The sequence below is a fragment of the Hydra vulgaris genome, chromosome 01 (genome assembly GCF_038396675.1).
Source record: "Hydra vulgaris chromosome 01, alternate assembly HydraT2T_AEP".
In the NCBI taxonomy this organism is placed as follows: Eukaryota; Metazoa; Cnidaria; class Hydrozoa; order Anthoathecata; family Hydridae; genus Hydra; species Hydra vulgaris.
Window position 1 is genome coordinate 61765994 of NC_088920.1, and position 16507 is coordinate 61782500.

The 16507-nt window shown below is 27.2% G+C and overlaps 1 protein-coding gene across 5 annotated transcripts in view; it reads right to left on the reverse strand.

The window, feature by feature from the left end:
• Positions 1 to 16507, reverse strand: part of LOC136075500 (uncharacterized) — a 96759-nt gene that overhangs the window by 63488 nt on the left and 16764 nt on the right. For 3 of the 5 annotated variants that reach the window (XM_065788868.1, XM_065788866.1, XM_065788869.1), the window contains 2 exons: positions 10063 to 10259; positions 9923 to 9957 (listed from right to left, as the gene is read on the reverse strand). In XM_065788868.1, the coding sequence (XP_065644940.1) occupies positions 9923 to 9957; positions 10063 to 10252 (225 nt within the window). In that variant the 5' untranslated portion in view covers positions 10253 to 10259. Of the gene's footprint in view, positions 1 to 9922; positions 9958 to 10062; positions 10260 to 12636; positions 12723 to 14095; positions 14231 to 16507 lie in introns of those variants that run through there. The other 2 variants (XM_065788870.1, XM_065788867.1) reach the window with 2 other exon arrangements.

Here is a 16507-nt window from a genome sequence, read left to right on the forward strand (position 1 = left end):
ACCTCAGGTTTTCTTACTGCTTTAAGGTAACAAATTTAAATTCAAGATTTGAAATCTTAAAATAGCAAAATAGATGGTTTCATCTGTTTAAATTAGGTCATATCTCAAAATTTTGTCATTTTAACTATTCATGTTTTCAATGCAATGGGAAACACCTATTGCAATAAGAAGCAAACCCAAACTAGTGCAACTCTTGTTGGTGTCTCCAATAGCATTTTACTACAGATAGCAAAGGCTAAGTTTTTTTTAGAGAGTGAGTGTGGAGTACTCAGGATATTATTTGATAGCGGTGGTCTGAGGTCTAATGTTACTAAGGATGTATGCAAGAAATTAAATTAAAGACAATAAGACAAGAAGCTATAATAATAAAAACATTCGGTTAACTTAACGATTCCACGGTTAAAAAGCTCAATGTTGTTCAACTTAAGGTAAAATATAGAAACGCTAATTTGCATGTGTATATCGAGGCGCTGTGTGTGCCAATTATTAGTAGCCCTTTGCAGAGGTAAAAGATATCTCGAGCGGGTAAAAATTATCTACTATTCTATATTGGGTATTAAATGGCCCAATGCTTTCTGTAATAAATGATAACGAGAAAAAAATCCTTAATTTTGCGTTGATGCTAATTTAATAGGGAGTGTGGAAGATGTGCGCAGTAAGATAGATGAACTAAGAAGTGATATGAAAAAATTTGGAGTGTGGAGAAAATGGAATCTTCTGCAAAGTGTGTGATACATAAGTTCGAAAATGTTATTATGCATAACGGTGAGAGATATGTGACTAAGCTTCCTTTTAAGTCAGATCATGATTGCTTATCAGATAACTATAAAATTTGTGAGAATAGACTGAATAGGTTAAAAAGGCAATTGCGTGATAAGAATTTGTTAAGTGATTATGACGCTATTTTTAAACAATACGAAATAAATAAAATTATTAAAAGAGTTCCTTACATTGAAATCGGTAAGGAATCAAGAAAAACACACTACCTAACACACAGGCCAGTTGTAAGAAAGAATATGGAAACCACTAAGAGAAGAACAGTATTTAATGATTCCTGTTTTTGCAATGGATTGACCATGAATGATTGACTTTGTTCAGGGCTAACTCTATTATTAACTAAGATAAAGAGACAAAAAGGCAAAAACAGTTATGTCTGAAGGTGGTTTCAATTTAAAGAAATGGAAAACAAACAGTTAAGGCTTACAAAACTATTTTGATTTTAATGAGAAAATAATTAGAAATAAGGAAATAAAAAATTTATTAAGCAATCTTGATGACAGTACTTACTAACAGAATTGGGTAAAAGTGAGCATGAGTATAAAAGAGTTTTAGGAATCAAATGAGATTCCAAAAATGATAAATTTATTTTCCAATTTAATGAGTTTATAAAAAAGTCACGTAAACTTAAAACAGCAAAAAAAAATATCTTAAAAATTTTGGCATCAATTTACGATCCATTAGGCATTGTTTCGCCTATAACAGCCAGACTTAAAAAAAAATTTTCAAATTTTGGGTAGAGATATATTAAATTGCATCCCCCTCCATTTTCTACACAAAATTTGAAAAATTTTGTCTAGAAAATGGAGTGGGATGCTATTGTGAGTGGAGAGATTGAGTTTAAGTGGAAAGAATTGTTGAAAAATGTTCAGGAGCTTAGTGTTTTAAAAGTAATAAGATTTGCGTTTGTTAGAGTAGAGGAGAGAATAATTTCGGCAGAGATGCATAGATTTTGTGAGAGCTCAAGAGAGATAAATTGCGCAGTTGTTTATCTTAGAATTAAGACTAGTGTTGCTGTGAGAGTATTTTTTTGGCAGTCAAAACAAAGGTAGCGTCATTAAAAGAGTTGTCTGTTCCTAGGTTAGAACTATTAGTTGGAGAAGTGAAACGAGTAATAGAAAATTGAGTAATTATTAGTAATATTAGTTATTGGACAGATTCTGAAGTGGCTTTACATTGGATTAAAGGGAAAGATAAAACTTGTAAAACTTGGGTGGAAAATTGGGAAAAGGTTGAGAGAAAGAAATGGAGGCATGTAGAAGGATTGGAGAATCCAGCAGATATTATAACTCGTATGTTTTGTTTTAAGAAATTGAATGACGGTTGGTTATCTGAACCTAAATTTTTACCTAAGGAGGAGGTTGAAGTAAGATTGTTTGATATTGAGAATAATTTAAATGTGGATGAAGATCAGATTGAGTCCAAAGGTGTAGCTAGGATAAATGAGAGTAATGTAAATATGGTTAAGGCTGCAAGTAGTGGTAATTTTGGTGTTCTGATAGACATTAAAAAGTATAGTACATTGAACCGACTTATAATGGTAACTGGGTGTGTGAATAGATTTGCAAGTAATTTGATCAAAAGAGTAAAAAAAAACAATGAATTAATAAAAAAAACATGTTAACACTTGATGAATATGATAAGGCATTTAATTTATGGTTATTAATGGAACACTTTTATTTACGAAATCAAGAAAACTACGAAAAGCTAAGTTCATCCCGAAAGTTGTTCACTGACGAATAAAACGTACTGCGATTAAATGGCCGATTTAAAAATTCGATTCTGAGTTATAATAAAAAATATCCGATTATTTTACGTGATGGTCATTATAGCTATTTTACAATGTTAATTATTCATGACATCCATCAACGTGTCATGCATCATGGCATTGAAAAGACATTGAATTAAATTAGAGCAAGGTTTTGAATTATTAAAGGAAGAAAAAATGTCAAGAACATTCTGCATAAGTGATCCTCAAAGTACTTGGTGTATTATAAAGGACGTCATTTGACAGAAATACTATTCCAAAGTTACTCAAAGTTAATAATAACTACTCTTTAAAGGAACAACTAGTGGCTGAAACACTCATTGAACTTTTTGTAAATGTTGGTCCTTCATTAGCATCAAAAATTGAATCCTCATAAACCAGCTTTGATGTATAATTGGTTTCTAATAACACTAATATTATGTATAATGAAAAACATACTGAAGAAGAATTATAAGTAGCAGTTTTTTTAATCAAAAAAAGTATAGGAGTTGAAAATATAAGTAGTAGCATCATTATCTATTCAATAAAACTCATTACAATCCCACTCTTGTATATAATTAATTTATCTTTAAAAGAGGGAGTTTTTCCGGAAAAGTTAAAAATCGCTAGAGTTGTCCCAAGTTTAAAATCAGGTGATCCTTATGACGTTACTAATTATACGCCGATCTCAGTTCTTACATGTTTTTCAAAAATTCTACAACGAATTATGTATAATAGATTCTATTCTTTCTCAAGCAAAAACAATATTTTATACAATAAACAGTTTGGTCTTAAATCATTTTACAAATCACGCAATCTCACAACTTCAAACAATCACACAATCTCAAAAAAGTATACTTTAGGTGTTTTTATAGATCTAAGCTAAGCCTTTGATACAGTTGATCATATAATTCTTTTATCCAAACTCAAAATCTACGGCATAAGAAATTCAAACTTGGCTTGGTTTAAAAGTTACATGCATACCAAGAAGCAATATGTTTCATCCGAAGGTGGAAAAACAGATAATCTAATGCGGTGTTCCCCAGGGTTCAATACTAGGACCCCACTTATTTCTAGTCTATATTAATGATTTAAATAAATTTTCTAATATCTTAAACTCAACTTTATTTGCCGATGATACTAACTTGTTTGATTCCAATGAAGATATTATTATTTTATTTTAACCGTAAACAAGGAACTTGATAAACTAAGCCAATGATTCAAATCTAATAAACTATCTTTTTTTTAGAAGCATGATGGAATAATACACATTATTCCATCATGCTTTAAAAAAAAAAGATATTCTATTGAAACTAACGAATCTTTTTATTGATAATAATTTAATAAAAAGAGAAATATCATTAAAATTCCTGGGAGTAATTCTAGATGAAAATATTAATTGGAGAGAACAGGGAAGTGTAATTGAGAATAAATATTCAAAAACTATTGGTATACTGTATAAACAGTATTGTAACAGTATATTGTATAAACAGTATAAACAATATTGGTATAAACAGTTTTTAAACTAATCTTGTTTGAAATACATATACTTTTTATTTATACATTGTTACCTAAACTATGCAAATATTGCTTTGTGCAGCACCAACGTTTCCAAAATAAATAAACTTCTCTGCAAACAAAAACATGCTATTAAGATTATTTCAAATGAAGGTTGATTCTCCCATACAAAAACAATTTTTAGTAAACACAACATATTAAATGTTTTCAAAATAAATCTTTATCAAATTCTTATATTCATATTTAAACTTGAAAAAAAAAACGGCAGCGCCTTTAATTACTAAATATTTATAAAAATAAATCATATATACAGGACAAGAATCTCAAAAAATAACTTTAGTCAATCCAAAACCTATTATTCAGCCACTGAATACTCAAATACAAATCGAGGACCTAAACTATGAAATACACTTTTAAATGATGATCTTAAAACACTCTCTTGGCTTAACCAATTTAAATAAAACCTAACCAAACTCTTCTACTAAAAGACAATGAATTAAATTTCTTCTAAGACGTTAAATAAGGGTACTTTTATGATTTCATTTATATAATTATGAATATATTTGATAACTTTATATATGCACATATTAAAAAAAAAGATTCTATCGTAAATTTTTACACGATTTAATTGTATCATTTGTTTATTACCGAGGAGGTAAAAAAGTTTATACTATGTGTTTTTTAAATCTTATGTAAAAAGTACTCCTAATTGTTTGCCATGTAATTTTATGTGAGTGTGTGCATTCACTTTTTTTTTTTTTTATTATTTTATTTTTTTAATTATTATTATTATTAAAAAAAAATTTTTTTGCTAAATTATTCTCAATCTAACGAAAGAAATTAAAAAAAAAAAAAAAGAAATAGGAGGATAAAATATGAGAAGTAATTTTAATTTTTTTTTATTTTTTATTTTTTATTTTAAGTTTTTTTTTCTTTCTTTCTTTCTTTCTTTCTTTATTTAAAACATAATTTTTAAGAAAATTTAGTTAATACTTAAAAATTTTTTGCATTATCTTACACGGTTTTTAAAAGCTATGCTATGTATGATATACATTACGGGGCTTAGTGATAAGACAACTATAGTCTTCTTTTTGCTCCTGTCATGTAAATTTTTGTTTATTTACTTAGTTATTGTAATTATTGCCAAACGGCAAGAAAAAAGTATATAAAAAAAAAATGTGTTATTTGCAAGAAGATTAGTGGAAGAACAATGCTATCTTTACTGTCTTCTGATTTACCTGATTATCATGTAAATATTTCCATGTTTTCGTTTCAAGCGAAGTGTCGATTTTGCTGGACGTTTGTATGTAAAAACTTACTTAAAAACTGATTCTGTATCTAAAGTTTACGTTTTAATTTTGACCTGTGCGTCTAGTCGTGCTGCTCATGCGGAATTAACTCCTGACATGAAGATCCCTCCTTACATCCGAGCACTTGAATGCTTTATTGCACGCCATACCGACATACCTAATAGCATTACTAGTGACAATTTTAAAACATTTAAATCAATAAATGTAAAGAAGTTTTGTTTAAACAATAAGATTAATCAAAAGTTCATCCAACCTGCTTCCCCTTTGTTTAGAAGTATTTTTGTGAAAAATTGGTACGATCAGTTAAGATACCACTATTAAAGGTATTGGAAAATCCCTCGTAACTTATGAAAAAGTGCAAACAGTTTTATGCGATATCGAATCTGTAAATATTAGTAGAACACTTGTCTACATCAGTGAAGATGATAATGAAGAAGTGCTTACTCCTTTTCACTTGATATATGGACGAAATATATTAAGAAATAATGTGGACATAAGTTTATGTTATGAATTGGGTGATATCAAGAAATGTGCGATCTACTTAAGAAACTTAATTTATCATTATCAAAAGCGTTTCAGTAAGATTTGTCTGAATGAATTAAAACAGCAACATTTATATGATAAGTTTAATGATAATAAACAAAAAAAGGTACTAAAAGTGAATGATGTTGTATTAATTAATAGAAAAGATTTGGCACCCCGAAGTCAGTGGAGAATGGTAGGAGTTGTGGAGGTTATTGAAGGATTGGACAAAACAATTCGTGGAGTGAAATTAAAGGGTATATTGAATAAAGGAACAACCTAGAAATTTTTCCGACCTATCTAAAAATTAATTCCTCCGGAGATCAATGTTGATCAAGTTAATAAAGATAAAGATGCTAATTCGAAAAGAAATGTCTGCGAAGTTGAATCAAAAAATAAAGCGAAATGATGCGGTGCTCAGGTCAATTATTAAACGTCCACCCCGACAGGCAGCTCTTGATGGACAATATCAAGAAGATATCAAGACAATATCAAGAATATAAAGACAATTAAAAGGCAAATGCTGTTGACAAATTAACAGTGTTAAAAGTGAAAGTAATAATTTAATAATTGTAAGGAAGCGTGTTAAAAGTGCATAGACACTCTTGTATTTTGTACAGGTTTAAACACATAGTCTCTCCAAAGGAACAGCTTTTAAATCCTTGAGATTTTACAGAATGAACAAAGTTTACAAAATGATAAGTTTTAATTCAAAAGTCTTTTTCTTTGATAATTGTAAATCTTTATTCTTTGCTTTAACTAAATATATACTATTTGCGATGTCATACTTTCCAATGACAACGCAAAAAGAGGAAGCATTTTTTAATGGTGAAAAGATGAAAAATATGTAAAAGAGAAAACAGAAAAAGAAATAAAAATTGAAAAAGTTAAACAAATGATAATATTATAGAATAAAAATTGAAGAAAACAATTAAATAACCAGAAGAACTTAGTTGAAAGAGTAAAAATGTATGTGAAAAATTCGAAAATAAGAAACATTTTTTAAGTTTTATTAATTTATGTTCTTTGAATTGTTTATAATATCGTGTATTTCTATGTTTTGTATATACTGTTGTGTAATTTTGTGTATTGTTTATATTGACGTGTACATTTAGGCATTGTTTATGATGACATGTATATTTTTTGTAGTCTTGTTGCTAAATATTTTTATTATTGTTGTTCTTTATGTTTGTTGCTATTATTCAAATTATTTCTTATTTTTTGTCTCATCATAATATTTAAAAACTTTCTTTTGTTTTCTTTTTATTTTTTATGATCCTTCTGATCGTGAATGGTTGCGTCATCTTATTCATTCGATATCTCTTATGTATATATCTTTATATTCGTTACGTCAGTTTTTTCACTTTTTCTATTTTTTGTGTTATTTGTTTTGCTTTTTTAAATATTACCTTTTTTTTAGTTTTGTTTTATTTTATTTTGGTCACTATCTATATTATTTTTTTTTTGCTTTAATTGCATATTATATTAAGCTGTCACTCCAATGACTAGTTTTTAACCAAACGAGTGTCACCGAACCTAATTTTGTAAAATTTATAAATAACTTTGTAGTTTTTTAAATTTTATGGTTAAATAAATAGATATATGTGACGCATCTGACCAAAACCAGTCAGATGTCGCGTTACGTTATATTAAGAAAACCATCAAAACATCTCAAAAAATCAATTTTTATCATTATTTTTTTGCATAATTGTTTACATAATTAACTTTTCTTTGCTATTCAAACTTAACTTTTAATAAAAAATAATTTTTTGATGGTTAATTTGGTAATTTTTGTGAGGCTTTTTATATGACATTTAAACGCGTTTTTTTCCGTTTTAAAATTTTAATATAGATGTTACATTTTTGCTCATAACTTTGGCTAGGGTCAAGCTAGAGCAACAATTTTTGCATCATTTTAAAGCAGAATATTATAGTTTTTTAAAAATGTATCACATTCAAAACTTAAACTTTTATACATGTGACTGGTTTTGGTCAGATGGGTCACATATTAAAGTCAAAAACTCAGAGTGTTAGTGAACATTTTATTGTGCAATAATCAACTTATCTTAGCTTACACCAACTTTGAAATCCATTTAAATGCAACTCTTAGGAAAAAAAACAAAATATTCATAAGAGTTTAAAGTTTTAACAGTTGCCGACGGTTCATTATTATTCATTACATAAACGTTTATTTAAATTTATCTAATAGACTAAGGTAATACAATATTTATATTGATAATATTATTTTATAAATTTTACTTTATTATTACTTATGTTGTTATAGTAATATATATATTAATAAAAATAATAAAATATAAATAAAAAAATTACTTTAAATATTTTTTTTATGATTCATTTATGGATTTCGTATGATATCTTTATACAAATTATGTACTTTAATGGACATACTCTTTGAAGGTTTTTTAACGTTAATAAGATTATATATTAATTTAAGTCAAAGCAAAAGTAGTTTTAATTATTGGAAGGTTGTATATTTTCGCAGTTTAATTATTTGGGAGAAATTGGAGTTAAAAACGAAGGAGATTGTACATTTTAGTTACTCAGAATAATTTTATAAAATGGCGTAGCTGTAAAAATAAACTATGCAGGAAGATGACAAGAAATTGAAATATGAAAAATGTTGATTGTATATGTCGCTATTGGTAAATGGTTTAGAAAAGTTATTTTTCCAGTTTTAACTTTTCATTACACAATTTCTTTTTATTTGTTATGTTTCTTTGGTGCATAATTAAATAAACTACTAATTTTTTTGCAAAAGCTGTAAGTTCAAATAAACATGGCTTATGGAGGCATGTGATAGAGATGGTGAAAGAAAAGATGACAGCCGTTGCGCACCAAATATCATATTAAAACTCAATATGTTAGTTTTTGGTTTATGTTTGGTGTTTGCAATATGTATATTTAACGGAGAAATTGTGTAAATTAAATAAATAAATTTTTAAACTTGTGTTCTACATTTTTGTTTTCATTTCTCTATAAGTTATAATATAGCCATGCAAATTATCTATTTGTAACAACGATCTAATGTTGCATAAATTGTTAAGCTGATATACAACATTTGTTGTTGAAATTCAGCATATAACTAAATTCTAATAAAAATTTCCTAATTTTTTTACATTATTGGCCCAATGTTGCATACGATATTGAAGCAATGTTGTATATTACGTAAGGTCAATGTTGAATACAACGTTCGACCAACGTCGGGTAAACGTTGCATACAAAATTGGGTCAATGTTGTACACAACGTTGGGCCAATGTAAGCTTGCTACCTGGGTAAGTAGCAAAGTAAGAGCTTTGATTTGATGTGTTTTTAAAACTGCAGGTAGAAGGATGTCGTTTAGTGTTCGGAAAAGTACAAATTTTTTTCTAGTATCGCTAGAGTATTATAGCATTTTGTATTCTACAAAACATAGTGTGCTCTATGAAGCCATTTTTTTTATATAATTGTTACTTAAACTAAAACCATTTGTTGTTAAGTATTTTCAAAGTTTGTTTTTTTTAATTAGTTTTTAAAATCAAACCGCTTTACTGGTTACTACTCATTAAGTCTTTTTATGAAAATAAAAATTTTAGGTTAAAAAATTACTTAAAATATATTTTAAATATGTATAAACTATATTATCTTTAAAAACTTTTACGAGAAATAAGCTTTTTAATAAGTCATTGTTTTTATTAAGAAGATAATGTACTTTTTTTTTTTATCTTTTCATCAATTTTTGACGTGAATTATTCTCTTTTTCATCAAATTTTTACGTGAATTATTTATTAGGTCATATAATTAAAATATAATTCAAAAAAGAAAAGAGTTAGACACATAGCCCTACCATGAGCTGCATTACTAGTCCTTACTGCTATAATACTGCTGTATAAAAATTCCGAACATTTTAAAGTTATATTGCTCATAAGCTTAAACGTATTATATTGCTATTAAAAATAATTAGAAAAAAGATAAACTAAACTACTGTTTAAATTTTTCTACAAACGTGATGATGTTCGTTAGAGTTATAAATAAAGTACTGCAACATACCTTTTTGATCATCATTTTGTAGTCTTTTATCTGATCTATTTTATAGAAAAGAGAAAGTACATGGTTAGTTTACTTTTATTAAGTTGACAAGTCTGGTAATAAAAATTGAAACCCTATTTTAAACAATCTACATTACGTACCATTTGGACATACTAATGGATTTACATCCATCAATTTAAAAAGTTCCTTGGCTGCAATTTGTATGTTGGTGTCATTCCTTAATCTACTACAATTGTTTATAGGATAACTTTTATCTACTGTAAACTCTTCATCACAAGTGTTGGTTTCGGAAAAATTCCAGGTTATCAAAAATAAGGTAAATATCAGCATGGTTGACCTTAATAATTATATGATACAAAAAAAGTTAAAGTGTACACACACACACACAGACACACATATACATGTATATGTTTAATAATCAATTAAATTGTCAATCGATTTAAAAGTTGATATTCTGAATATTTTGCTAAAAATTTCATTTATCATAAAAAATTAAAGTGAGAATTATAAACACATTTTTTTAATCCTTTTATCTTTATATCCGCATATTTTAGTCGATATCAAAATAAAACGTTAACACTTGGTGATTATTAATGAGTATTCGGATATCCCGATATTCTCTAATAATCATCAAATATTTAAGGAAGTTTTCTTTTAATATCGACTGGAATCAAACTATTTCTGACAAGCATCATCTTGAAAAATTTTTTTCTAAAATAAAATCATTATTTACAACAGAATAAAAAATTGTTTTTTTTTTAGCCATATCATATGCAGGCAGATTTTTTTCACTTGAATAAATTCTGTTTTGAGGCTTCGAGACTTTTTTTTTGCTCAAAAAACTGTTCACTCTCAATTAAGAATCTTATTTAAAAAGTTTTTAACTAGTAAAAATCTTGTATTAAATTATTACTGTCATTATTTGATTTTTACCCGTCCCTTCCTCCCATATAAAAACGTATACATTTTTTGCAACTACGCCATGTTTCGTCAATGTATTGACAAACTTATGTGTGGTTAAGGAGGCAAATGCACAAAGCACAATATTTAGAGCATTTTAAAGTTTTGAATACTTTAACATGATTGTAAAATTAGTTTTTTGTTAAAGCAATTTTAAACAAGTAATTAATAAAATTTTAATATTTTAATGAGGTATTTACGTAAGAAAAACTAGTAACGCTCTGAATTATTTAAAACCTTTTTTTATGTTATTAAGGAATTTGCTTGTTTAATTTTAATATGTTATCCGAGTGCGAGTAAAATAACAGTTTGATTAAATGACAGACCGTAACTTACTAATGCCTTATGTATTTATATATATATATATATATATATATATATATATATATACACACACATATATATATATATATATATATATATATATATATATATATATATATACATATATATATATATATATATATATATATATATATATATATATATATATATATATATATATATATATATATATATATATATATATATATATATATATAATTAAAAGTATGTAAATAATTTAAAACTCAGGTGACGTTGCCTAAAATAACCAAATACTAAATTTTATAAATTTCCTCCCAACCTTCATATGTGCAAAAAAAAAGAGACACACAGATTAAAACATTGTACTTTGTTCCAAGTCTTTTTCTTTTAACTCAAAAAGTACTTCAAAAATTAAAAGTAAAGATCAATTTTACATATTTTGCTTGTAATCGTACTTTTGTATCAACTACAAAAACTTTGCAAAAAAAGTAGATAAATGCTTTCATTAAATAAAAATATTTTAAAAGATATTGCAATGAACAGAGCTTGGGAATAAAGAGACCCCGAAGGCTGTGCAGACCTTACACAAATGTGAGGGCAATGACTTTATAAAATTTTTAAATTTTTTATCTTATACTAACTATAAATTCATCGAAAGGTTTTACACTTTGTGTCATAATTTTTAGTGTTCAAAAGACTATGTAAAATTTTGGAGAGGATGGAAAATTCACATAGTCATAGTTATCGGTGACTAATCAAACATTGAATGAATATAAAACTTGTAAATGAATTTAAATTAAGCATAAAAAGTTAACTTAAACATTGAACAAAGTCAATACTCTTCATATTTGAGGTTGTTGCTAAAAACCATTTGGGACATTTTTGTTCCAAGGCTCTAATCATCAGATATTTTTGCAAAACAATTTGTTTAACATTGACATAAACGTGCAAAATATTTTGGAGTTTTCACAATACCTAAAAGTATTATCTATAAAACATCAAAAAATTCTGCGTAAGCCCGTGGATAGTGCTTGTGAAAGCGTCAATAAAATTAGGAAATTCTAACCATAGACTATGAAAATAAAAAAAGACCCAACTACGCAATTAGTTTCCATAACATTGTTTACATCAATATTGATCGCTCTCAGTATAAATCCTTCCGGTTTACACTGTTTTGTGTTATTCCAATTGAAAAGACCTTATTTTCATTGCAGTAAGCTACCTCATAACCTACAAGAATAAGACCGAATTCTTTTTTAACTTGATTAGGACTATATACAAAAAGAGATAATTGTTTCCAATGATACATTAAAGACAAGTTGCGAATCATCAAAAATGTAATCTCAATATTTAAGAGCCCAATAAAATTTTAAATAAATATAATAAAGTAAAGTTTGTAAACTTAAAGAAGACACAAAGAAAAACCTATAGATAAAAATCAATATTACTTAAATGCTGTTACAAAAAAACTTGTTTGAACAGTTGGTCCAACACAGCTAGGCAACTTTATTTCCAGCATGCTTTTATTATAGTTTAATATGTTAGATTTAACAAAAGCAGCAATGCTTTTAGTTAAAATGTAATTCAATAACTTAAAAACCTTGATCTTTTTTCTGAACAAAAGTAATACATATGCTTTTAATTTATTTATTTAGGGTTTAAAACAACCAATAGAATGTTTATTGACCTTTCAAATACGGAGTTCCACATTAATATTTAAAGCCAACAAACTCTCTCTGAACACAACTAAAGGCAAATATACTCTCTTTTCTAAATCTGAACCATGCACGTAAAACTCCCTGAAATTTCAATAGAAAAAACCGAATTGCAACGGACAGTCTGTGTTAAAGTCTTTATTTTTAAAACATTTTTTTTTATATTTTGCATTTTTTTGTTTGTTAAAAAGCAATTTCACTCTTTACATCATTACTAATCTTTAAATTTTATTCTTTTTTAATTTAAGTTGTATTGTATTCAGAAAAAAAAACACTAAATATTATTTTTCTCAATACTGTACAACTTAAAATACAAAATACAACCTAAAAAAAAAAAAATGTATCTATTTTAATTTAAAGTATTTAACAATATTTCCCTGAGCATGGAATAATATTTTTTATATGATGGCTTATCATTTGTTAAATATAGGGGAGACGGGGGCGCATTGATCGCCGGGGCAGTATGATCTTTTGGCTTTTACTCGTTCATTTTTGCCTTACTAGAGGTGAGGTTGCAATTTAATTAACCATTATGCTTCCCTAATTGATTATTCGTAATATTTTTTCATAAGGTTATCAGCGTCAAAAAAAATAAAGAAAATATTGTTTTTCGTCATAAAAAAAGATTTTTTTAAATCGCACTATAATTCAAATATATTTTTATTTAGATGTCTGTATGGGTTAACAACAATTTTATTTTAAATTTGTAAGTGTTAGGTGTATAATATAATATATAATTTTTATTTGGCTGCAATTTATACAGTAGATATTGCTATCAATATGTTACCTATACCTATTTGGGTACATTGATCTTTGACTATGCGGGGCCCATTGATCGGAGGATCAAAGTGCCCCAAAGAAGACGAAGTGCCCCATGTTTTTGTTTATAAGCAATACAGTTAAACGAATGGAATTGTATTTATAATTTAAAAAAAAACTATATATAAACAAACAATAGCTTTTAGCATTTCATTTTTTAAATCTACTTATGTTATAAGCTAGTAATAATAATACTATTATTTTATAATATCAAAAGAATAATATTTAACATAATAATTAAAAAATATTTAACATAATATTATTATGTTAAATTTTAGCATTTATTAAAAACATATGTTTTTATTGATATATTTTTTTACAGATCTTAAAATGGTTAGAAATAGAATTAAAAAAACAAATAAAGTTGCTATACCAAGTGAAACAATGAAAGTAGCTGTTAATAAAGTTTTAGAAGGAACACAACTGAATGTTGTAGCACGTCAGTTTAACATAGATAGAATGACTTTAAAAAGATATTGTCGTAAAAAGAGGCTTAATCCAAATGAAGCTTTTAAGCCTAACTACAACAATAGACAAGTTTTTACAGCAGAAGATGAAAAAAGTTTTTCAAGTTATTTACTAATTGCATCAAAAATGAACTATGACCTTTCAACTAGGTCAACGCGATTATTGGCATATGAATTTGCTTTAAAAAACAATAAGATATGCCCATCATCATGGATCAAAAATAAAATTGCAGGCATTGATTGGTTGCAAGGTTTTATGAAAAGACAACCAGAGTTGTCTCTACGAACACCTGAAGCAACGAGCTTCGCTCGATCAACAGCTTTTAACAAACACACTGTAAGAGAGTTTTTTCAAAATCTTAAAACGGTAAGAAATCGATATAAATATAATCCTAACTGTATATATAATGTTGATGAAACTGGTTTAACAACCGTTCAAAAGCCGGTAAAGGTTTTAGCTGGTAGAGGAAGCAAACAAGTTGGAAGAATCACATCTGCAGAACGAGGAACATTGGTAACTGCATGTTGTGCCTCTAATGCTATTGGAAATTCCATTCCTCCATTATTTATTTTTCCTAGGGTAAAGTTTCATGATTACATGATTAAGAAAGGACCTCCTGGATGTGTAGGATTTGCAAATCCTTCTGGTTGGATGAACTCAGAAATTTTCATAGAATGGATTAAACATTTTGTTAAATATTCAAACTGTTCTCAGGAATCTCCAGTTTTGTTACTTCTCGACAGTCATGAAAGTCATATTTCTGTTAAAGGCTTGGAGCTTGCAATTCAACACGGAATTACAATGATAAGTTTTCCTCCCCATTGCAGCCATAAATTGCAGCCATTAGATAGAACTGTTTTTGGACCATTGAAAAGGTTTTACAATTCTGCATGTGATAATTGGATGGTTTCAAACCCAAGACCAATGACCATTTATGATACTGTTTCAATAGTTCGAGAACCGTATTCAAAAGCTTTCTCACCATCTAATATACAGACAGGATTTAGAGAAGCTGGCATTGAGCCATTCAATTCTGAAATTTTCAAAGATGACGAATATTTACCATCATCAGTTACAGATAGAGCTGCTCCAGATACAGTTACTATCACTCCTGTCAACAACATGGAATCTGAAATGATACCAGCACATGTTAATCACATAGAGTCTGAAATAACTATAGTAAATAATGAAACAAGTATTTTAAACAAAGTGTCAACAAGTGTTGCTTCTATAATCTCACCTAAGGTTTTAAAACCTTACCCAAAAGCATCTGCCAGAAAAAAAAATGTTAAAAGTAGGCAGTTAAAAACAAGGATCTTGACTGATACTCCTGTCAGAAATGAAATTCGTTTGTCAAAAGAAAAGAAAATTTTGAAGCAAACCAAAAATTAACATAAAGTCTCCACAAAAGATAAGAAAGAAGCTAAGAATTACTTGCTTAGGAATAAAAAACAATTTAAACCAAAAGCTGCTTCACAACTTGACTTTCACAAATGATGAAATATTCTTAATCAAAAAATTGTACTTATAACAAGTTTTGTAAACTTAAAAGTTGTATTCTTATTTCAGTCTTTATATTTCAGTTTTTATAAATTTCAAGTTGTTGTAAAGTTTTAAACGTATATAAAGCGGGTAGCTTATAGCTGCTGTGATTTATACATTTTTTAATTAAAAATTAGACTAGTGGGTTTAACTGCTATATTTAAAAAATAATTAAAAAATTTAGATGTTTTATATGTTATACAATATTACCCTTTGACTAAATTATTCACAAGATTTAGTTATAGAAGTGTTAAACGTTTAGATAATATTACGCATATAAGATCAATGTGCCCCAAGTCGGAGATCATAGTACCCCATAGTTTGGGGTACATTGATCTTTTGAGAGGGTTATTTAAAAGTTAAAATTATTCATGTTTATCATTTTTTTATATCAAAATATTTTTATATTCCAAAAGCCAGATAGTTCTACATGTGTTTCGTAGTTAATAAGTTTTTACATCTCTTTCAGGTTCTGCGCAAACACTGCTACGGCGATCAATGCGCCCCCATCTCCCCTATATATGATACAACGGGGCTAGATAATAAGACTTTGGTCTTCTGCATGCTCCCGTCTCAACTTATCTAAAAAATATATAAATAATTTTTTATCAAGGTGATGAAATATATATATATATATATATGTATATACATATATATATATATATATATATATATATATATATATATATATATATATATATATATATATATATATATATATATATATATATACATATATATATATATGTATATATATATATATATATATATATAT